A 23,841-nucleotide genomic window follows, 5' to 3' on the forward strand; every position below is an offset into this window, starting at 1 on the left:
ACCTAGGAAGACACTGTAAAGGTACCCAGGGTATTTGTAACTAATGTCATTTGTGCCCCCATTGGATGGTGTAGTATATATAGTACACATACAGCAGAGTATACTGATATACTAAATAGTTAGTAGTTTCTAACAGATTCTGATTGATCGGTATTCAGTTTTCCTTGTGAGTGATGAACATCTTAGCTAGTTTGACTTGGTATATAAATGCTGCATTAATAATGTCACATAGTGTCCCACTGCTTGTTGATATGAATTAAGAATCTAAGATTAATCACTGAAATATCACATTGGTAAAAATAATCCCCAAATAACAGACCACTTGGCATACCACATAGGCCCACATTTTAGTTTCTTTGAGCCAAATAAGAAAAAGTGCAACGCGTTTTAGCATAAAAATCAATTTATTATACAACAATCACACAGAATGCTTTTTATCTAAAAGAAAAATGGCTTCTGCCTCCCTTTCACCCCAGTCATGATACTGTGCTCTTTAGATGCAGTACTGTCAAAGGAAAACAATAAGTACAACCCTCCACTTCCAAAGAGGGGACCTCTACTAACGCTCTTAAATGACAGGAATGTTGGGAAGGACTAGAGTAGAGTGGTCTCTAACATACAAAATGCTATTCTGCCCATTCGGTAAAAAAATAATAATTCTCTGATGTGGGAAGACAGGAACTTATCCACCAATATGTATAAATATAATTCTGACGGGTTGACATTTTCTATGCTTAATTACATTCAGCAAATATTCCATTTTATTTTAAAAGCTGGGGAAATTAAGGTTTTATAGTACCCAAGTATTTCTGTTCTCATGAATAAAAGGGAATTTACTTGGAAAATTGTTTTATCAGATTATAGAGATAGACATTTTTTGTTTTACATCTATTTTAGAAAATTCACACTAAGAATAAATGGGTTAAAATGTTTGCCAGATCCCATTTTTCAGCTCAGGTTTCATAGCTCTGTGTGTCGTCTTGGCCCTTGAGTGGGTTAAGGCTTGGTGGTGTACTGAGCTTGCTCTGGGAGGGTTAACCTGGCTGGTACTTTGAGCTGCCATTACTGAACTGCTATACAAAGATGATGTCCTCTGTGCTCTACAGATGTGAGGTCATGCAAACATCCCAACTACAGGCATGATGCCTCACTGACAAAGTAAGAGTAACGTGGGTCAAGGACCAGTGATGCCTGGTCTGTCTCATTTTTACCCAGAATTCACTTCAGTGACAGATTTCAGGTCATGTCTGAGAACTAAAACTGAACTCCAACCTCACCAAGGAGTTTGCTCCTTTGGCTAACTTGTCTCTTGTCACAGAAGAACAATAACATTCTCAGAGCTAGCCCTTAAAACCAATGCTTGGGAAAGAATAACATTCTAGCTCGAGTCTGAGTCACTGGAGATGGCGGAGAAGCACCTGGGAGCAGATCAGTTTGAGAAAATCATTTAGCAAACACATTGAAGAGTAGGTGGTGAGCAGACAGGAGGAGCTTGTCCAACAGGAGTGACAGTGTGGGATGGCACAGGACACAAGGACTGCAGTGTTTGTCCAAATATACCACCGAGAAGGGCGGAATACTCAGTTGAAAAAGTCAGTACAATTTTTAACAGGGAAAAGTAAAATGGGAGCTTGCCCAGAGAGGGAAGATGGGTGGGCAGCACCTCTGTTGGCACATAAAAAAAGCCTGCCATGTGCTGGAGGCCAGAGCCACGACCCAGGCACATAGCGCTAAAATGGAGGAAACGTAGTCCAAGTTACTAAGTCATGTTTTGTGTGAGTTTTGGGAAACGTCCTGTCTCATGCTTGGTACAGTTTAACAGTGGTGGTGCATCAATGGGGGGAAGGAAGTGGCCAGGGCCTCAGTCTGCCTCTGTGCAGAGAACGCATGTGCTGCTAAGGCCAGATGCACTCTTACTGTGGCTTATTCCCAGCCCACGGGATCTTTCCAAATGACCACATCCTTTTCTGTTTTCTGAAACGTGAACTTAGGAAGACTGGTAGCAACTACTTGGGCGAATATTCATGAATAGGCTCAGAAGCAACAGCTGAAAAATGGGATGTCCGCTTTGCCCCTGGCTCTGTTGATTATGATTTACAAGTATTCCTGTCACATTTCTGTGCCAAGGAGAACTGCAACTGGACTCCAGCCTTTGTTCAGAAAAGACATGGCAGCTATGTGTAGACCCAGCTTTTGATATGGAGAATATGACTCTCTGAATCCAGATCAGCAAGGGAGGTAGACGGGAATGTATGAGTAAGGAAGCTAATTGAAACGGAGAGACAGCTCCTGCCCAAAGCCCCTGAGTTATGATGATTTGGCAAAAGAATTGTTTTCTGGTTGAGACAAGGTCTTCTTGTGCCCATGACGCCCAGGCTGTCTCGATACCCAAACACTTGGGATCACAGGTATATGCCACCGTACCTAGCTCACGAAGCTGTTCGTTCATAGAATGACTAATCTTCAAACTGTGTTGAAGAAAAATGAATCTCATTGCTACGTCACTAAATTTAGAATCAGAGTGGTTAAAAATGTAGCTGCCTCCCTGGCTTGAGAGAGGGAGAGGTGATGCTAGATTCTGTCTTTTGTTAAGGATCCCATTTAAACGCTTCCTAGGGTGGATACCTTAAGGAGCAAGTAGACTAATCATCGATTTATGCACTGACAGTTATTGCTTGACATGGACTAGAGCAGACCCTGACATTTACAATATAATTAACATTTTATTTTACACATTTAATCTAAAGAAAATTAACTCTGAAGACTTGCCATGAAAAACAAAGCCCGTGTCTCCCGGTTTTCTGCGTGAATAAGGCATTACGAAGAGTTCAGGAGAGGGGGCGCTGCACCTGTTCTGAGGTTTGTAGAGGTCGGCATCGCTTCAGTTAATAGAGTAACCTAATAGCAATACATTATAATACATTCTGGGTACAAATGATTTACAAACTCAAAAGGAATTAGTTTATGCTAAAACAGACAACTTTCAATTCAGTCTTGGCTCTAAAACAAGCTCATCTGTTGGGCTGCTGCACTTGTGATGCTTCCCATCACTCCGTTCATTGCACCTTCTTGTTTGTTACGCCGTTAGCTGCGGCCAAGTGGGCCTTGGGCAAACCATTCTTCACCTCTTTCCCTGCGGGCAGCTCTGGCATCTCTTTCTTCGCTGGCTTTTTTCGGTATGTCTGTCAGAGAGTAGACAGGAGCAAAAGCGGAGGAGACGGGTTAATAAGTCACTGTCTCTAACCCTCTGACACAGCATGCATTTAAAGCACTCCACAATCTTCCTTGGCACTGGACCTCCTAATAAGAGTGAGTTTGTTTTGAAGCCTCTTGCTGTAAAGCTCAGGTAAAAACCAAGGCAAATACAGGAATGTCAGCACAGGTTATTTCACTTTATCTGTGTTACATCATAATTTGCTTAGCATGCAAAGCAGCTTATATTAGTAATTCACTTGGGAAAAATATAACTTCCTTTAAAATTCAAAATAAAAGGAGCTGTTATTTTACTTTTTTATTCTGAGATTGTAATTACAACATTACCTGATTCTGGAAGGATTTTAAACGTTCTCTTTAGTGCTGAAGATGGAAAGCAGAGTCTCATGCATATTAATTATGTCATCTGCCACAGAACTCCACTCGGGCCTTCTATGTCCTGCTCTCTCATTCTGATGAAATACCTGATCTGTCACCTCATTTTTATTTATTTATCTATTTTTTGAGACAAGGTCTCATTCCACCCAGGCTGGTCTCCAACTTGCTACCCATGATCACCTTGAACTGTTGATCTTCTGTGTCTACCTCTTCAGTGCTAGGATAACAGCATTTTTACATTTTTAAAAAGCAATGATGGCATTAACAAGGGTCAAAACTGGAATGGTATCAAGTCTGAAGCAGTGTGTAGAGATAGTTTTGGTAGCCATTGCCTACCACTGCCGGGTATGGTGAGTCTATGCTATTCCCTTGAGGATCTGTTCGGTTCCACCAATGCATCTTTCTTTAGACATCCTCATAGGAGACTGATCTGTTAGAAGGGCAAAGGTCAGCCAGTCCAGTTCAAAAACACACACTCTGAAAAGCTGTCAAAGGTCCACTATGGAACAAAAACTAAAAAATGAGAGCAATTGTCTGGAGACGAAAACACAGTTGACTAGAATTTCAAAAGGACTGTTTGAACACAAATTATGGGTTTTCTTTTGGGTTTGAAGCAGCCTTTCCACTTCCTCAGCCCCACCACTTAAAATTCACAGCCACCTGAGCCTCTGCTGCCCCAGCCTGTGTGGGTTCTTAGGACAAAGTCACTGTGCAGGATGCTCTCATCTCAATTGTTAATTGAAAAGAAAATGTCACTTGACAAAGAGTGAGAGCCAGCATGCCCCCCTGTCCGTCCATGCTGGTTTTGCCTTGAAGGAATTTCCCCAAATGAACACTGCCTCCATATCTCAGAGCAGCTGACAGAGGCTCACTGAATTCATTATTAAACATGAAACACTATTGTCAAGTTGTTCTCCACTCAAGCTTCCTGGCTCTGTGTTACTACACCTGTTGGGCTTTCCGACATCAGATCTGGGTGGCGGTGGGGGCAAACACAGGTGCAGATATAATGTAACTTAGTCTTTCAGAACGAGCTCTCAGCAAAGGCCAACTGGACTGTTAGCGGGCTGTTCTTGGAGGAGGATGTGGGGAGAAGGGTTAGGAGGGTACCCTTCACTTCCTCCTTGGCGTCCCATTATCTTAGAGACACCGTACATTGGGGCAGCTTGTCGCTCAGGCCTGAGCATTTACACCTTCCTTACCTGGACATAGAAGTTTAGGAACAGGATAACCAGGGTCATCATATAGGAAGACTGGAAGATGAGACAGCCGAAGGGGAAGCCACAGGGCTTCACCACGGCACTGAGGGTGTGCGTGATGGTCAGCACAAACTGCACCTGCAAGAGAGAGGGCTGCAGCTGAGTACAGGTCCCGTGGGAGGGAGGCCCCATTGGTCTACACACGGCTACTGTCCATTGCTATATTCTGCAGAAGCAAATCAAGGAAAAGACCCCAATAGTCCACTACCCTGCCCAGAGACTTTATTTGAAATTATGTAAGTATATAAATTTGTCTATTTTCTGATGGAAAAGTAGTTAAGTTTATTTTAATTTAAAAAATGATCTAAGTTTTACATTAACTCAAAAATGTTTATATTTCAAACCAGAAAATTTCCACTAACTGCAAACACAAAGATGTTATAGTGGCCAAAGTATGATTCCTCGAGGCCACATTAAGATAAAAGGCAGCCTAGTCACAGAGCCCGAAAAGCCTGTTCCTTCCCTGTCTGTGAGGCACGTGGAGAAGCAAAGGAAGAGCAACATACCAGCTGAGCCTGGGTGAGGTATTTCTTCCACCAAAGGTACTTGTGCATGGACGGGAACACAGAGAGTCCGTAGTAGGAGTACATGAGAATATGAATAAAACTGTTCAGGGTTGGTCCAAAGAAGCCTAGGACAGTGGAGTATGTGAGTTAGTACTCCCAGAAAGGGAGGCACTTGTCCTTCCTCGTTATCTATCCTGACTGAAAAGTGCTAACAGGTATAGACAATCATGCAATAGCATTCATGGAGAGATCTCTAACTGCTGCCGTCATTCCAGGATTCAGTAAAACCTCCTAGACAGAGGTGTAATCCAGGAGAGACGTTCAGCCAGCCAAGCCAGCTACTCTGTATCTGCAAAGGACTCACTGTCTCTTCAGCGGTTATTCTTACCAGCTAAGCAGGGAGGCAGAGAAAGGTGAACCTGAGTCTGGTCCCACTACAGGAGAATTGACTTTATTTTGCCTAAACCTTGATTAAGCCATGTTGGTGACAGAGCCTAGTACTTGCCTAGTACTAGGAGTACTTGCCTAGTGGTTTGTTATGTCTTGAATGTGTTTGTGTGTAAGCTCTTTTCTCATTTTGAAACCACTGAAAGCTGTGGTGGGATTGAGAGACTGTGCTTGTGCTGCATTGTCTGAACTAAAGAGCGCGGCCTACTTCTTAGTTGCAGTTCCTTAGTCCCCATTTCTCACCCTACATCAGTAACCTAGATAACTGGAAACAAAACCAACAGCGTGATGCGTACAGTAAGTTTTCAGCAAATATTGGCCAGTATGTGCTATGACACTTGGGTTTCCTTGGGGGGCGGGGGGAACCAACAATGGGAGTACTCAGCAGGCCAAGATGAGATTTGCCCATCTGGGTTCTCATGTCTGAGAAGCTCTGTACTTATAATTTTTGTAATCATCTTGGAGATACAGCACACAAATATTCACAGGACCATCTCTGAATAGTGCAATGTGATTTTTAAATGCATAATGAAACTGTCAAAACTGGAAAAAAAAAACCCAACTCCTCAAAAAACTCTCCTGTGACCTTCACTAATCTTCCTTAGCGCCTATAGGCCCCCCGGGAGCCTGTCATCTGAGTGTAAAGGCCATCTGTCTTCTGTGCACTTCCATCCCTTGCATTGGAAGTTTCACTTGGACCTTGACAGCCAGGGATATCAGGCAACCAACGATGGCTCTATTCATGATCTTTCATCTTGATGATTGGATCCAAATTATACACATTTGGTAGAAACCGAAATTTGAGCCCTGACTGCTGACCTCTAGTAACAGTGGTCTAGTGCTCTCTGGATGGCAGGTGATGGAAATGACTGCAGCTCATTCCGTACTGCAACCAGGAGATGAGGCCGTTTGATATGAACCCTGCACTGAGACCATGACGGGGTGCTCAGTGGGCTATGCGCACCACACGCAGTTTTCACTCAGGGTAGTTTCCGTTCACGGTGGGTTTACCGGAATTGACTCTTCGGTGTGTCAAGGGGTATCTGCATCCCACATATCCTTGGCACTTTCCATCACCGACACAAGACCCCAACTCCTAAGGTGTGTGCCACCACACCCATTCTAAACTTTTTAAAGGCCATCACTCAACTTCTTTGTGGTACTGGCATGGAGCATTCTTGTATATACTAAGCAAGTGCTCCATCGGTGAGCATATACTCGGCTCTCTAAAAACACTTTTTCTTGTTTTGTCCCATCTAGTTTTTCATAGAATATTTTCAAAGTCATGGGGACATGATGATTTAAATAAAAGTTCTGTTCTCTTTAGTTCAGTCACAAGTGAGTACCCTACCCCACTCCCTATGGGTTGTGAAGTCATCATAGAGAAAGACATCATCAACTGTTTACAGTCAGTAAAGTGGCAGGGAGGGGGGCTGAAGAGATGGCTCAGTGGTAAAGAGTACTGCCTGCTCTTCCAGAGGACCCAGGTTCAATTCCCAGCACCCAAATGGCAGCTCACAACTGTCTGTAACCCCAGTTCCAGAGTACCTGACACCCATGGAAAAACACCAATACACACAATTTTTTTTGTTTGTTTTTTCAAGACAGGGTTTCTTCTCTGTGTAGTTCTGGTGCCTGTCCTGGATCTCACTCTGTAGACCAGGCTGGTCTCAAACTTAAAGATCCACTTGGCTCTGCCTCCTGAGTGCTGAGATTAAAGTGTATGCCGTCACCACCACCACCTGGCAACATAAAATTTTTAAAAACTAAAAAAAAAGTAAAGTAGGACTAAAACAAGACACCACAGTGCTCCAGGTAAAGCCAGGCTCAACACTACCTCACACCACAGTGCTCCAGGTAAAGCCAGGCTCAACACTACCTCACACCACAGTGCTCCAGGTAAAGCCAGGCTCAACACTACCTCACACCACAGTGCTCCAGGTAAAGCCAGGCTCAACACTACCTCACACCACAGTGCTCCAGGTAAAGCCAGGGTCAACACTACCTCACACCACAGTGCTCCAGGTAAAGCCAGGGTCAACACTACCTCACACCACAGTGCTCCAGGTAAAGCCAGGCTCAACACTACCTCACACCACAGTGCTCCAGGTAAAGCCAGGCTCAACACTACCTCACACCACAGTGCTCCAGGTAAAGCCAGGCTCAACACTACCTCACACCACAGTGCTCCAGGTAAAGCCAGGGTCAACACTACCTCACACCACAGTGCTCCAGGTAAAGCCAGGGTCAACACTACCTCACACCACAGTGCTCCAGGTAAAGCCAGGCTCAACACTACCTCACACCACAGTGCTCCAGGTAAAGCCAGGTCAACACTACCTCACACCACAGTGCTCCAGGTAAAGCCAGGGTCAACACTACCTCACACCACAGTGCTCCAGGTAAAGCCAGGCTCAACACTACCTCACACCACAGTGCTCCAGGTAAAGCCAGGGTCAACACTACCTCACACCACAGTGCTCCAGGTAAAGCCAGGGTCAACACTACCTCATGGAGCTGTTGCTCCACACAAAGTATGTGATATGAGTGACCGCACTAGTTTACTGTGCTACATGTGTACATGTGTGCGTGTATACAGGCAGGCATGGACATGTGTTTTAAGACAGGGTCTTGCCGTGTTGAAGCTCCTCCTACCCCAGCCTGCTAAGCACTAGGACCACAGGTGTGAACCACCACACTTAGCTTAAATCTATTTAAAAAGGTGAAAGCTAGTTTTTGGTGCAGAGAACTCTTAGTTTTCCAGAATGTAAAGTGAAGAACCTCTAAGGGCTGAAATGGTGACGTGTGTCACAGTGAAATGGTGGCTGTGGCAGATGCTGCCTGAAGTGGTAAGGACCGCCCTCTATGGAGTCAAGTGCTCTGGCTGAGGCCTGTGCCTCTCTGCCCATCCGACAATTGGTGCATGGTAAAGAAATCAGTTTTTAAATTTAAGGTCTCGCTCAGATTTTGCCAACATAAGAATCCAGAAACCAAACAGCCACCTGCAAATGTTGCTTCCTGTGGTGACAAGAACATTACTTTAGGGGCTCCCATATCTCCTAGTCAGCACATACTGGGTGGACTCAGAGCTGTGCTGGTGCTCTTGAGAGACTCGTTTCTCAGAACCAAGAGTTACCAAAAGGACTTACTTTGACCACAAGGTATCCAGTTCAGAACACACCACCAGATGTTAAACATCGAGGCATGGTGGTAGACATGAAGGAAGGTGATCTGACTGGTCTTCTTTCGAAGAACAAAGAAAATCGTGTCCAGGAACTCCACTAGTTTGGAGAAGTAGTACCACCACAAGACCTTGGCTACCTACAGCAAGTTCAAGAGGGAGAAAAGTTGACAGTGTACCTCAGCGTACCCCAGCTCTGCCCTGCGTACAGCGTTCTGCTCCCCACCTTCCTTCAGACTACAGAGTGCTGCTTACCTGCTGTCTTTCCCCCAGTTCCTCTTACTCCGTGAGTCTACTCTATTGAAAGAGGGGCCATCTTTCCCAAACATGCATCCAGTCCAGTTACTCCCTGCCACCCACAGGCTCTTGTCCACGGTTCCCCACCTAAGGACAGGATCTCCCACTTCTAAGGAATGCAGATCTTCCATTCTGCAAGGCTTCTGTGAACCCTAAAGTGGGCTCTTCAGCCTGTGTGGGCACTGACTCTCCCTCCCACCCACGTCCAACACTTTTCCTACCTCAGATCCGGCACATTTTAGCCATCCTTCCCTAATCCTCATCTCGGTAGCCGCCTTCTCTCGGCAACTTTCCTGAGCTACCTCCTTTTTCTCAGAACCATTACAGTCCCAGACTGCCTTAACTATACCTCTCTAGTCAGAGGTCTAAAAGTGCGCGTGATGTGGATCCACCAGTGTGTTTCACATCACCATAAGTGGGTGCTCTCTTGTTCAGGTGATGGACAGTTTTACAAAGGGATGCATCGTGCTGCTTGGAGATGCAAAGTGATGCTCTGATTCTACCGTGACTCACACATTTTCTGCTATAGGGAATTTCCCCTCCTCTTGTATTTGGAAATTCGCATATAAAGACATGATGAATGTTCAGTTATTTGCCTTAATTTTTTTCTGCAATGGCTTGGTGTAGCAACCTTTAAAAGGGAACAGTGAGACTCATTTTCTTTTAGAGCTGTGCTCTCTTTCATCTCTCAAGTGTGCTCCAGCCCATTGCAGGCAGTGCTCTTTCTGATGCTTGGATTGTCCTGGACAGCCAATGAGAGGGAGTTGTCAAGGTGGTTCCCGTACCCACGCATGACCCCAGTAGTCATGCATAGCTCCTTTGCTAAGGGTCACAGAGTCATCTGAAATACATTCCCTGGCCCAAACCTGGAACTGGCCATGCTCTAAGAATCCGCATCCTTTCTGATAGACAGCCACTCTGTAAAGTCTAGCTCAGTACCTTGGGCTGTCATAGACTAAAGGGGCCTTTTCTGCAGATAAAAGGTATAAAATACAGCCTCTTTCATGAGGTTAATATGACATTTCCAATTTGCATCTATGACTACTGGGTTTAATTTTCACTACTTTTAAAAGCATACCTCTTTCAAGTACTAGTTACTAAAGATGTTAGTTTATTATATACTTTATCTCCCATGTCCGTGGCTGTCTAAAAGCAGCAATGCATTTTTATTGCTAAGTAATAGCAACAAAGGATTCTGAATTAAGATGCTGCCCACTGTAGCTATCTGCCCACCATGGCTGTCCTCTATTTGTTGTGATTTCTGGTGGGTACCTTCCTGTGCATGTGAATTCATTTACCTTACTTTGCTTCTGATGTTTTGGGGAGGAAACTTGCCTTGTTTCCTTTTAAAGCTTAATTTTGTTTACAATTTATGTAAAAGGATGATTTCAAAAATCAAACAAGGTGCGTGCTGAGAGCAGTGTGGCTGCCACCCTATCCCAACTCGCCTACTTCTGCAGAAGAGGCTCTTCTAACCAGCTAAGCTAATTGTTTCTCCTGCCATAGTTTCCCTCTAAAAATACAGATGTCAATACACACGCTGTGTCACACAAAAGGTGTTCCTGATCAACACAGCCTGCAAGTGGCTGGTTTGCACTTAAATGTGTCCTGAAGCAGCAGATGGTCCCGAGGCCAGGCTCACTGCACCTGGTAGAAGCTTCCATTCATGGATGTGTGTGGTTCAGTAAGCCCGCCACCCAGCATTTCTAAGACATGTCTGTCACTGTCTTTCCGTCAGACCCAGAAGCTCCTCATGTAGTCCCAGATTCTCACTGTACAGGAGAAGACTCTGCTCTTTTTCTATGGCAGTACTTCTCAGGGCTCACCCGGATATCTCCTTCTCCCGCACTGTCCAGATTCTGACACTGCAGGTTGTAGCCTCCTTCCCAGCTGGAGAGGATGAGCTGCCAGAGCACGGAGGAAGGGAAAGAAATCAACACAAGCACGTGAGGGCACTGAACACTTCCAACCAGCTTGCACTCCCAGGGAGGGCAGAAGCGCCCAGAATCCGAGCCATTTGCCCTCACACACCAGCGAGGGGCTGGCTACCTCCTGCTGCTGCACAGAAGCCAGGGCTTCTGTCCCCTCACACACTTCTAACCGTTCAGATCCCCCAGATGTAAGGGCATCTATAACTTTAGTACAAATTATCTATTTATCTGTCTTACAACATACAAGTATAAACACATGGGAGCAAACTGCTAAAATATCTTCAATTTAATACATTGATGAAATGTACATTATTGTTTTACAGATATTAAAAGGGGTCAGAAAGTTCTTAAAACATTTTCTTCACTGTACTACTTGATAATCAAATAAATGACGTGATTGATACCTACCTTCCCCATTATTCTCTAATAAAAAGCTGCCATTTAAAAAACCCATCATCTAGCCATCCTTGACCCATTCCCAGGAGGCAGTGAGTACTCAGTAATACCTGATGAGTGAGTGATGTGCTCAGGGCTGCACAGCTAAGGAGTGGTGGGGACATCACTAGAACTCAGGGTTCCTAACCCACTCTCTTCTATTCTTTCTATAACACGAGAAAACAAATCTATTAAATTCTTCATTGAATTTCTACAAAAGCACCTCTCTCCCTGCAACAATTAGAAATTCTAGAATATAGGGTTTTCTAGGCAAAGGGCTATAATTTTCCTCTGCCTTAACAATATTGATGACTAAGTAACTACTGTTTGGATCCTTGGTCTCTTCTTCACAGTTCTGATGTAGTTGGTGTATTTCTCTTCTAACGTAACCACCTTCAGGTAATGTAATTATAACTAAGGTTCTGAGGACGAATGAGTCCAACGAAAGCAGAATCCCTTGGGATTTCCCAGTGCACTCCATTTTGAATCAGGTTCCCAGCAGCCTCCTGGGCTTTATGTTCCTGTCCGGAACTGCCCACTTGGGGCAGGCTAAGACCGGGATGCCTTACAGGATGTAAGGATAAGCACGTTTGTGTGTGTGCTGGTCAGTTTTCAGACTCAGGAAGCTATGTGGCACACAAATATTATTTAAACTATTTGCAGGATGGAAGCTGTAGTTGAAGTCTAGGGTTTCTATAGTAACAGTGCAGCTGCAGGGTAACCCCTTAGCGAACAGGGCATATTCTGTTTGCCCAGGGCATGTCCTGTGTTATCCAGATTTTCCAGGCAGTCACCAATCCCCTGGTATCTATCTAACCACTTAGTAACTGTGTAGCAGAATTAAGCGGCCTCCTGGGCTACTCATAATCCTCTAACTGGGTTGAGTACCAAAGCCATCTAACCTTTGTACTGAAGGAAATAAACAAGGTTGTCAATAGGATTAACATGGAGCTGCTGTGGATGGAGGAACTAACTCTAAAGTTCACTTAGAGTCACTTCAGCCCAACCTTACCACCTAGCCCAGGCTCCTGGCAGCTGCAGCCTGGGAAGCTGTGTGCTCCGTCTCCTGGGACACTGCTTCCAGGCTTGCTCCTGATCAAGGAAGGTCTCTTTCCTTGCAATCATGTAAAGAAACTAAGTCTAACTGGGCACGGTGAAACACACCTTTAATCTCTGTGAGTTCAAGGTCAAACTGGTCTACATAGTGAGTTCCAGGATAGCCAGAGCTACATAGAGAAAGCCTGTCTCAAGAAAAAAACTAAACCATGCTTTACCTGTCCAGCTCACACCTATCATGCTAACTACACCTTAGCCAAGAACCTAAAACTCTTTTTAGTGTCAGAAAACTTAGTGGTTGCCTGTGATGTGATGCTGAAACTTTATATGGCTTTCCTCACCCAAAATGCCACCCACCAGTGCTTCATTTTGGTCACTATGGCAACAGCTAATGGCCATTATTAAAATGGTGCATATTAGCTAATGCACAAAATAAAGTCAGAGTGAAAACCAGCATTTTAAGATATGGATTTCTGTCTTTTTAAATTTTAGATCAGTTCTGATGTAGTTGGTGTATTTCTCTTCTATTCTTTCTATAGAATAGAAAAGTCCTGCTTGCATCATTACTAGCCATTTATAACCTTTATGGATGGTTTTATCCTAATTTGATTGGTTTTGCCCCTCTTACTCCTCTTTAGTTTTGCTAGAGCAAGTTGAATACTTTTAGACTTCTCCTTGTATTATATGGCAGAAACTCTTGGTTGTATTAGGCAAAGCAACCATTACTTATTTCTGCGGTTAGGTGCTTTTAAGGGTGGAGTTGAAGGCCTGGTAGGCAGCTAGAGCCAACTAGTGTCAACTCGGGCTTGCCAGGACAGTCCAGACATCTGCATCTCTGTACCCTAGCTACATGGAAACATTTAGTGCATTTAAATCAGGATCATAAGGTACAGAAGAAATTATACGACACGGTCTTAATCATGATTCTAATTCTAATTGGGTTAAGGACTCCAGAAACAGGCCTAAATTCAAGTCAGAAACAAGGGCTTCCGACACTTTGGGAAGGAAGGGTACCAGCAAGAGCAGCTTTCTGGGTTCTTACAGAGTGGTACATGGTAACTGAGACCTTTCACAGTTCTGGAAGGCCACATCTGACCAGTCCTCAAACTCAAACACTCAGAGTCGCACACACTTACCTCCACCAGCATATACGCAGAAAGAAGTGTGATTCCCAGGTTATACAAGGTGAGGATTCCCCTGAGAGAAAGAGCCGGCCTGTTCTTCATGTATTTGTTACCCAGCCATATCGAGAGCAGGTATGTGATGGTGAGAACGAAGGTAGGCAGGTAAGAGTCCAACAGGAACCACCCTCGCACTCGAGAGTCTGGAAAGAGAGCATAGGGTGAGGAGCCTGAGGTGCAGTGCTCCCTGCAGTCAGCAACACTGCCTCACACACTCAGTCTGCAGAGTGCTCCCTGCAGTCAGCAACACTGCCTCACACACTCAGTCTGCAGAGTGCTCCCTGCAGTTAGCAACACTGCCTCACACAGTCTGCAGAGTGCTCCCTGCAGTCAGCAACACTGCCTCACACACTCAGTCTGCAGAGTGCTCCCTGCAGTCAGCAACACTGCCTCACACACTCAGTCTGCAGAGTGCTCCCTGCAGTCAGCAACACTGCCTCACACACTCAGTCTGCAGTGGGTGGGCGCCCTTATCCGAGGTGGGAGGTCCCCAGGTGCCCAGCGAACCCTTTTCCTGTCCTCACTGAGCACTTGCTGTCTGAGATGCACTCACATAACCAGCTCAAGCTGCTTTTCCCTGAACAAAGCCACAGACATCCTAGTTCTTTCTCTAGACCTCAGCAACATGAGCAGTGGAATTTTTCTTATTCAGTTGGGAACTTTTACCTTTTCACTTGAAGGAGGCACTTTATGGTTTTCTGAGCAGTAACCAAATCGCCAGCACCGTTGCTCCTGCACCTGAGGCCAACACTAAGTAAAGCAGGTGCTCCCTCCATACAAGCCCTGTGGCTGCTGTATAGCCTTGACAAGCAAAGGCTGGTGAATAACTGAGGGTGGGTAGGATACAGAGCATGGATACACCGGACAAAAGGATAATTCGAGTTCCAAACAGGACAGCGAGTCCATCATTCTACTCAAAACAGTATGTAATTTTAAACATAGAAATTGTTACTTCTGGAACTTGCCATTAAAATTTTTTGGACTATAGTAGATTGTGGGACAAAACCTCAGACCTCAGATAAGGGTACTACACACACACACACACACACACACGCACGCACGCACGCACGCACGCACGCACGCACGCACGCACGGGTACCTGCACTCAAGTGTACGTATTCATATATGCACAATTAAAAGTAATAAAAATAAACTCAAAAGCTTTCATGGGCTGGGAGTGGTGGTATACATCTTTAATCTCAGCACCTGGCAGGTAGGGGCAGACAGATCTGAGTTCCAAACCAGCCTGGTCTACATAATGAGACGTTGTCTCAAAAACAAGAACAACAACAAAAACCCTAATATTTAAGGGCTGGAGGGATGGCTCGGAGTTGAGGAGCACTTGTTCTCACACAGTTCTCAGGGTTCAGGGCCTAGTACCCACATGGCTACTCATAACCACTGGGGACTCCAGGTCCCGGGGATCTGATGCCTCTTCTGATGTCTGCAGGTTCCTGTATATACACAGAGCACATAGGCTCAGACCAGCCCACACATGTATTTAAGTTAGAAAAGCTTGCATGGGACAAATGGCTTCAGTTGACCACTGAATGCTTTGTATCAGCTCCTGTATCTATTCACGCTAACTCGACACATCTTATGGGTGAAGAAACAACCGAGAAAAGGAATACAATGACAGCAGTGTCTCAACCCATTTTCCTTGAGGAGACCCTCCCATTGGGAAGGACAGAGGAGAGAGGGCACATTGCATCCTACCCCCAGCACCCAGAGGTTACAGGGTGGTGGCACTCCAGAACAGAGAGTATGGGCACTGAGGACAAAGAGGCAAAGCCTTGGAATGGCTGAGAACAGCATGATACAAAACTGTGGCTACAGAGCTGTCTCAGGACTAGACATGTCAACAGCAGGGGTAGAGTCAAGAGTCACCAGACGCTCTTCCTCCAGAGAGTGAAACGTGACAGCCTATGATCAATCTCTAACACTGGGTAACACCCGAAAGTGACCTGTAGGTACAAATGAGATTTGTTCCTTAGTCTCCTTTTGTTTAAAGATTGACCTGGAATCATGAAATTTGCATGCTGTTTCTAACCTACACAGATAACACAACAAAACGGTTCCACCCCAGGCAGTGTCCTTTTTCTGACCTTGCTGGTTCTCCCACGGCCTCAGTCCCCCTCCCTGGTGTGCCCCACACCATCTATTCTGACCTGTTCTCAGCACACTTACAGAGCGAACTAGTGAGGCAAGTGCCTTTGTGAGCACCGCCACTGTGCCAAGGAGTGTTCCAGAGACAGCGCCTTTGGTGACAGTGATCACGTGACAGGTGAGTGATAGGAGCTCCGAGCTCAGAGGTGCTACAGCCTTTCAGGCACAGGCTCATACTCACACAGAAGCCTATGTGCTATGAGCCCTCCTGTCCATCCTTTAATGCCTCCTGTGGGGAGGCATCTCCCACGCCCTGTCATAGCCACAGCTGTACTTGCTCAACAAGATAACGGCCACTTTGGCTTCTTGTTCAAGCTATCCTGACATAGTTAACTGCAAAGACTTCCTCCATGTCAGGCGCTGTCTAAAGCTTGACATGTATTGACAGATTTCTCAAAGCAATCCACCTAGAGAAATAATAGAGCCATTCTTGGGGTTCCTTAGGGAACGTCAGCCACAGAGGGCAGAAAGCTCACAGTGATCAGTTTCCCCACCTGTTACGACACTGCGGCTGAACTGCATCCCTCCAAGACATGTTCAAGCCCGACACCTGCTGTATGCATGTGACTTCCCTTGGAACTGGGGTCTGTGGGGTTGCAATTGTGTTAAGATTGCACCATACTGATTAGGGTAGGCCCTAACCTAGTCAGTCATGTCTTTCCAAGAGAGGAACAAAAGAATAAATGAAAACTACGTAAAGACAGAGATGCAGCTAGAGGCCAAGGAACACCAGACTGCCAGCAACCTGACCCGGGGAGAGCAGATGGGTTTTTCCCATAATGACAAGGGAACAAAGCGAGCCCTACCTTGACTTCAGAACTGTGGGATTATCTTTCTGTCATTCTCAAAGTCACCTAGTCCCAGGGAATGCATACTTAGGCTGCATCCTGACTGTTCCCACATGCTAGGTTTCCCTCTGCAGTCACTGCCTGTGCTCCATGAGGAGGAACCAGTCTCTTCTCCTCTTACCTGGAACTAACATCCTTAGAGTTAGGAGGAGACTCATGTAAACTACATCCGCTGGCACTCTGAACACAGCACCTGAGATCTGTATTGTGTTTGTCATGCTGCTGTCCATGTGTGCCACAGTTAAAGGCGATCGCCACAGTTAAAGGCGATCGCCACTGCTGCAACTAACACTTGGGAGCAAGGGTTTGCCGTGCTGTTGCTTTGGTACTTGAGTCGTGTTACTCTGTGTCTGGCCTATCCCTCAGGCTACTGACAGGATGCGCACAAGATCAGAAAAAGCTGGGGATGCCTCCGAGGTCACTGAAAGTGTGGGTCACCTTTGGGAAGGGACAAGGATTCTTGATGTGACTATAGTAACCCAATTCAGTGGTCAAACTGTTAACATTACAATCTCCCTGCTACAAAGGAAACAATTCCACCGGAACCGCTGAAGCGCACTAAACAACTGTAATCCTTTCCTCAGTGGGTCCCATGTCTATTTTCATTCTAGCTCCACTGATCTACTGACAGCAAAGTTTAGTGCAAACTTAGTTCAGAGAGGACAATGTTTAACTCTCTGCTGAGAGAAACAGAAAGCTGTGGTCCCCAAGAATTCACAGCTCCTGTGGCATCCTGCCTAAGCAAGAGGCCATGTTCTCCACTCTGGGCCAATTCCTCCTCACTCCACTAGAACTGCAAGCAGGGTATGCAGAGGTTATAGACAGACACTGCTGGCCCACCACAAAGGATCCTCAAGGGGAAGAATGGAGAGCCACTGCCCTGCCCCCCTCCCAAAAAAACTGCAGTTTCTATTAAAAAAACCAAAGTCACTATTCACTTAGAACAGGTTTCAGAATCTCAGTGAAAACCAGGGAATGGTCCAAATATCTCCAAGTTTGTTTAAAGGCTGTGAGAAGTGGGAAGACCTCAGTTCCTCTTCCTGTCTTTACAGTCTTGAGGAAACCGCTTGTAGAAACCAAGTATTTCCCACAGGCTTGTCAAACAACCAGACTCAAGTAAAGCAAAACATCTGTCCTGACTTCATCTAGTCAGAACTATCGGTCCTCTCTTCCCAGAGCTGTTCATGCCCTGGTCATAGATGGTGAACAGGGTCACGGCTCCTGCTCTCAAGAGACAAGCGGCCACTAGGAAGCCTATGCGGAAAGAAATGGGGGAGTCTAGAGCAATGAGGTGCAGCAGAGAGGAAGCCACCCCAGAAAGCCCACAGCTGGTGTCTGCAAGAGGAGGAGCTGAGCAGACTGGAAAGCTGGAGACACAGCAGGAAGCAAGTCCAGGTTTAGGGAAACAGCAATTAAACCACGTTTACACGTTGGAGGAGTCAGAAGCTGTCTGGAGGGGCTGTATCCATGTGAGTGAGGAAGACAGGCTCTGACTGGAGGCTGAGAGGTGATGGAGAAAGCAGAGGGACTACCAGGCTTCACAGCTGATACCTTGGGGGAAAATTTACCTCTCACCTGCCCCTCACCCCAGGAAACACAGCAGGGCAGAAGGAACGAGGAGTCTGCTATTCTGGGAAAGGGGCACCACGGGTAGGCGGTTTACAGTCCATAGGGATAGATGCCACACTGTTTTCAGAACCCCAGAGACAACAATCCTTTCCTACAAGCAAATGGCACTCTTCCTGCATGTTCCCAAGCAGCTCACTCACCTCGTGGTCCAAACATGTTGTCCAAGAAAGCATTAACTTCATTATCAAAGGCCTTCAGATGCTCCTAAAAGAGAGGGGAAGATTAAGCAGGTTTTTCTTTTTAATTCTCAAGCCACTTCAAGCAATGGGGAGGAAGACCAAGAAGGATCCAGGGTTCTGGGAAGGAATTTCAGGTGATTACTTTGGTAGCAGCTGGTGTGATGGCCTCAGGACAGCCTCACATAGAATAAGCTCCAGAATCAAAGTAAAGTGTCAAGGCCCCCTATAGCACCTCATGCTCAGACACTCTGACAGGCCAGGCTCAGAGAGGAAGACTGATGATCAGGTATCTGAGGAGAGGACCTGGGTGGCTTCAGCTATTGACACTAGTCCTATTTACTCTTGGATCCTGAAATTTCAAGGAAAAAATGGGTTTTCAGTACCCTGAGGAAGCTTGGAAGGGAGGCTGGGGAGTAGACAGCACTCACGAGCACCCACTACAGCCAGCCTGTGAGTTAGGAACCTTATCTTTCTTATTTCATAACATCCCTGTAAAAAGTGTTTTGCTAAGTCAAGCCTGAACTTTGGAAAGTACCGTTTTATCTTTGGCTTCCATGTGGGGTGTCTTTGAATTCCAGATTTGAGAAAGGGCAGTGATGTGACATCTTGGCAGGATAGAATACCAGCTGTACAGCTGTGGATATTCAGGTCTCTTTCAGACATTCCATTCTTCAACAGATAAGGGCATTAACCTCACAGATGGACTCATGGTGGTTGCCACACCATGGACAAATGTTTGAACTTTTTTGGTTTGTTTGCTCAGGTTCAAAATCCACTTTCCAAAATTTAGAGAGCTAAGGACGCTCTGATTAGTAGGCTACAAACTCACTGCTGCTGTAAAGCTGCAGAAATGTACTTACAACGTGGAAACCAAACACAAAAAACAGGAAGAGAGAGCAGAGAAGGAAAAGGAATAAAAGGGCACCCAGTCTTTCATTCTTTGCCATTCACTAAACACTGATGCCAGTGCGATGTTAGGTGCCAAGTGCAAAGTCAGCTGTACATGGTTCTCATCCTCATGGAGTTCTCAGTCTAGAGAGTAACTCAGACTTCCAGGGCTAAAAACATTAGGAGGCTCTCGGGGCTATATTAGAAAAGAGCAAAGGCTTTAATTCAGATATCCTTGAGAAGCACCAGGAAGAGATGAAGTTCCTGCTGAATTCTGACCCTCAGGGACTTTGTCTCAGGAAAGAAGAACAGACATTCAGGAGAGTCACAGAAGCAAGCACACCCAGGCACAGCTCATCTAGGAAACCCTGATGACCAGGTCTCTAGTGGCTCATATGTTAGAAATGCAGGCAATTTTGGGGAAATACAACTATAGTGGCAGAAAGCAGTCAGTGTCTGCTTGAGAACTGCAGGGAAAAAAGTATCCTCAAAAGCAAGGGCTAAATAAGGACACTTGCACATGCACATAAGGAAGCCTACAGCCGACAGGACTGTGCTTCAGAGTATGCTGAAGACATCTTCAAGCAAAAGGAAAACGATGCCATATGCAAAGTAGAGTTTAGACAAAGCCACGAGCACCATATGTGAATTGAACCGGAAAGCTGTAGCCCAGAGCCCCCTAAGCAATCTGGGCTGCCTACCTAATGGTGTCCACTATTAACACAGGACCCCTGTGCCATCTCTACCACCATATTCACCTCACCTCGACCAGCTAGAAGCAGCACTCCTAAGATCTGCTTCTACTCCCACAAATATGAAGACCACCTAGAGGAGTGGGGGTCCATCCAGCAGACTACAGGAACCTTAGCAGCTTTCTTGGGACACGCCCTTGCCCTAGCCACTGGCTTCTGTGAGCACGTGGGGGACAAGAAAGAGTGAATTTAGCTTTTTGCCACCACAGTGCCAACTGGATGCCTACCCATTCTAACTGCACTAGTTGGCGGTCAAGTCAAACCAGGTTATCTGAAATGGGGGCTCTTTTCTGGTCTGCTCCTGAAGCACATCTTGAGCCCCTCACTAGCTTGGGTTACCTCTAAGAAGACTTCATTACGTTTGACCATTAGCATCATAATTAAGAGCCATTCTGTAGAAGCAGAGGCAGGAGGCTGGGAGAGAAGAGCCTCATCCTGCCCTGGGAATACAGGACTGGAGATCTTGCCTCTCCTGCCTCTTCCATTTCCTACTTCCTCCTCCTCTTCACACTTCCATCTTATGTTTTAGGTATTTTAAAGGCATGTCCATGAACGTGTGTGTGTGCGCGTGCATGTGTGTGTTATGACTGCACGCACACTGACATGCTACCGCACGTATGTGGAAAGCAGAGGACAACTTGTGGGAATCAGGCAGTCCTCCCCGTCTACTATATAGGGCCCAGCTGTCACACTCAGGCTGTCAGCCTTGGCAGCAAGCACCTCTGCCTGCTGAGCCATCTCACTGGCTCTCGATGCCTATGGTGGCATTGTATTGTACTTTAAAACATGACTCAGAATCTTGAGTGTTTCCTCTATTAGCAGAGTTTTTGAGAATGGTTTAAAGACAGAATAGGCATTTTCACCAGAAGTTCACTGCTTTTCAAAACAAGCACATTAAGACACCAAACAGATGGCTACATTTGAGTGTAACAATGTAAAAATCTTTACTTCTCTTTTTATGTGTTTCCAAATACAGTAATGCTGAAAAATTCAGTGACAGCAAATCAGGAAATGGGGTGTGATTCCAGCGCCAGAAATTTCCCAAGAGCCTCAAGCCAGAACTAAGTTGTAGGGAACTCGGGAGAAGGAGATGTGGACTGTGGAACATACCTTTACCTTGTGTCCAGGGCTCAGGATGACAGTCAATCACTGAGCCTGTTGGCCGACTCCTGGGGATTATTCTTTCCTATTTCCCACTCAGTGGACTGCAGTTAGGCAAACTGCATATGCAAAGGACCCCAACTCTTTGACATCTAATCAGCCATTACAAGAGGAACTTGTTTTGGTGGTGCCCTGCTATACAGCCCAGGCTGACCTGGGATTTGCAGTTCCCTCACCTCAGTGTCCTGAGAATAGGAATTACAGACATGCACTGCCACACTTGGCTCAGAAACTAGCATTCTTACTGGGCATACACTGTGGAGAATTTTAGAAAATCAAATAATTGTTATTAACCCCTTTGGCTGGCTGGGCCAGATTCAGTGATCTTTCCTGTTGCTCAGCCTCCCTGTGTCCATGTCCTCATGTGCATTCTGCCCCAGGCATGTGTGATTACTGGAGTGGTCCTCCTGCATCATATGCTTCCTCTGTGCCACTGCATGGATTCTGCTTGCTAATGCCTGGATGCCTCTTAAGCGCATTTTGTTTTCTCTGCATTTCCCTTCTCTCAAACTACTCAATAGCCCTTTGTCTGGCGCACATTAGGGGTTCCTTAGCTTGTGGAGTGCTTCTCTTAATGAGTGAGTGCTCCAGTCACCTAGGACTGGGGCTAGCAAGCTCCACTTCTGCCCACTCCCCTTTGACAACACGCTTCTCTTCTCGGCAGGTTTGACTGTATACGGACTGGACATTGGGAATTTGTCTTTGGCAAGTGAAGAGTAGATCCGAGAGAAGAGAGACTGCAAAATCTCCAGCAAAGCATCAGAGTGAGGCTGGAGCAGCAGGCTGTGCTGAATGTAAGGAATGGAAACTGCCAACTAGTCGAGCTCTAAACAAACAAAAATAGATTTCTGGTCTTGGTAACTGAACCCAGGGGTTTCTAGATCCTTGGCAAGGCCTTTGCTGCCGAACAACGTCTATAGCTCCAACCTTTCTTATTCTAGATGTTCCAGCCATCAATGTTCAGTACAAATCAGTAATGGGCTTTCAAGAACAGCTTTCTGGAGTATGACAGGGCATGGATGTGTTCCTCCATCTGCTTCTATCTGCACGTGCTAGAGTGGGAGGACCGGCTCCCCCTCTGCTGTCGGCATGCTCTGTGAACTGGTGGGACAGTCCACTTTACACAAGAACCCAAGCAATGTTCTGAAATGCATTCAGCCCAAAGAGGTGGGTTGATGGAGTGGCCAGACACTGCCCTCTGAGTGTAGAACATGGGACACTAAATGAGTGATGTCAAGGGTAACAAGGCTCTGTTTCTCCACAGCTGTTCCTCAGGGAGCATGAGCAGAGAGAAAACAATACTCAAGAAGAAAAGGATAGCCAGATACAGTGAAACATGTCTGCAACCCCAGCACTGGAGAGGCCGAAGAAGGAGGGTAGTTGAGTTTAGGGTCAGCCTAGGCTACATAGCAAGATCCTGCCCAAGGAAGGAAAAGAAAAGAATGTATTTATATTTACAAAAACACCAAGTTTGCAAGATAGGCGTATTTTACAATCTAAGTACTAAAAAGGATGCAGGCTTTCTCCTCAACTTCCAGAGAACACTGCAGGAAGTCTGTACTGAGGACTCTAGGACCAGTACCCAGAAGAGTTGGGGACACTGGGCAGGGCAATAGCACAGCAACACAGCAGTGTGCAGCAACCAATCAGCATCCATAGATGGAGGAGACTATTTGTGGACATGACACCTGCCCAACAAAGGGTGTCTGAGCAAAAGAAAATGACCATCTCCACAGATGTCACAAAGCAACAGGCCAAAATCAGTCATGACTAACCCTGGGGACCTCCTTCAAAAAACTGATCTGGTACATGTGCCTCTGGGCACAGAGTACTTAGGGGATTTTTCAAAGCTGGGGTAAAACAGGTGAAACATAAGTCACATACACACAGAGTCATAAGTTCATATCAAGTGGCTATCTATAAAGCGCAGGATGGTGCTTGGTTATCAAAGACACATCAAAAATCGAGCTAATAATGTATTTATTGCCACATTGGGGCCTAATGCATACTGGATGAGCACTCTACCACTGAGCAATTGCCCTAGCCAAAAGCATACTTGAAAATATATTCATAAGGCACAAATGATTTATATATTAACTCAGTGGTTAAAGATATTTTATTAAATATATTTCACAAAAATGAATATATTAGTTTCTTTCTAGTCAATTTAGAAGTCATGGTTCTTCATTGACTATCAGAGAAATGCAAATTAAAATGATAGTGACACTCCTCCTCACCCAAATCAGAATGGTCTTTAAGAAAACAACAAATGCTGGTGAGGATACACTGTTGATGGGAGTGTAAACTAGTTCAATCACTGTGGGAGTCAGTATG

The 23,841-nt window shown here is 45.7% G+C and overlaps 1 protein-coding gene across 4 annotated transcripts in view; it reads right to left on the reverse strand.

Annotated features, from left to right (window-relative positions):
- Window positions 1-385: 385 nt before the first annotated feature.
- The window catches only part of Elovl2 (ELOVL fatty acid elongase 2), a 45,172-nt gene continuing 21,716 nt past the window's right edge, over window positions 386-23,841 (reverse strand). For all 4 annotated transcript variants that reach the window (XM_076573221.1, XM_006972802.4, XM_076573220.1 and 1 more), the window contains exons 2-8: window positions 18,668-18,731; window positions 13,840-14,027; window positions 11,108-11,185; window positions 8,953-9,124; window positions 5,357-5,481; window positions 4,794-4,928; window positions 386-3,182 (exon numbers count right to left, since the gene is read on the reverse strand). In XM_076573221.1, coding sequence (XP_076429336.1) covers window positions 3,057-3,182; window positions 4,794-4,928; window positions 5,357-5,481; window positions 8,953-9,124; window positions 11,108-11,185; window positions 13,840-14,027; window positions 18,668-18,731 — 888 coding nt within the window. In that variant the 3' untranslated portion in view covers window positions 386-3,056. The remainder of the gene's footprint in view (window positions 3,183-4,793; window positions 4,929-5,356; window positions 5,482-8,952; window positions 9,125-11,107; window positions 11,186-13,839; window positions 14,028-18,667; window positions 18,732-23,841) is intronic.

The sequence above is a fragment of the Peromyscus maniculatus genome, chromosome 5 (genome assembly GCF_049852395.1).
Source record: "Peromyscus maniculatus bairdii isolate BWxNUB_F1_BW_parent chromosome 5, HU_Pman_BW_mat_3.1, whole genome shotgun sequence".
Classification (NCBI taxonomy): domain Eukaryota; kingdom Metazoa; phylum Chordata; class Mammalia; order Rodentia; family Cricetidae; genus Peromyscus; species Peromyscus maniculatus.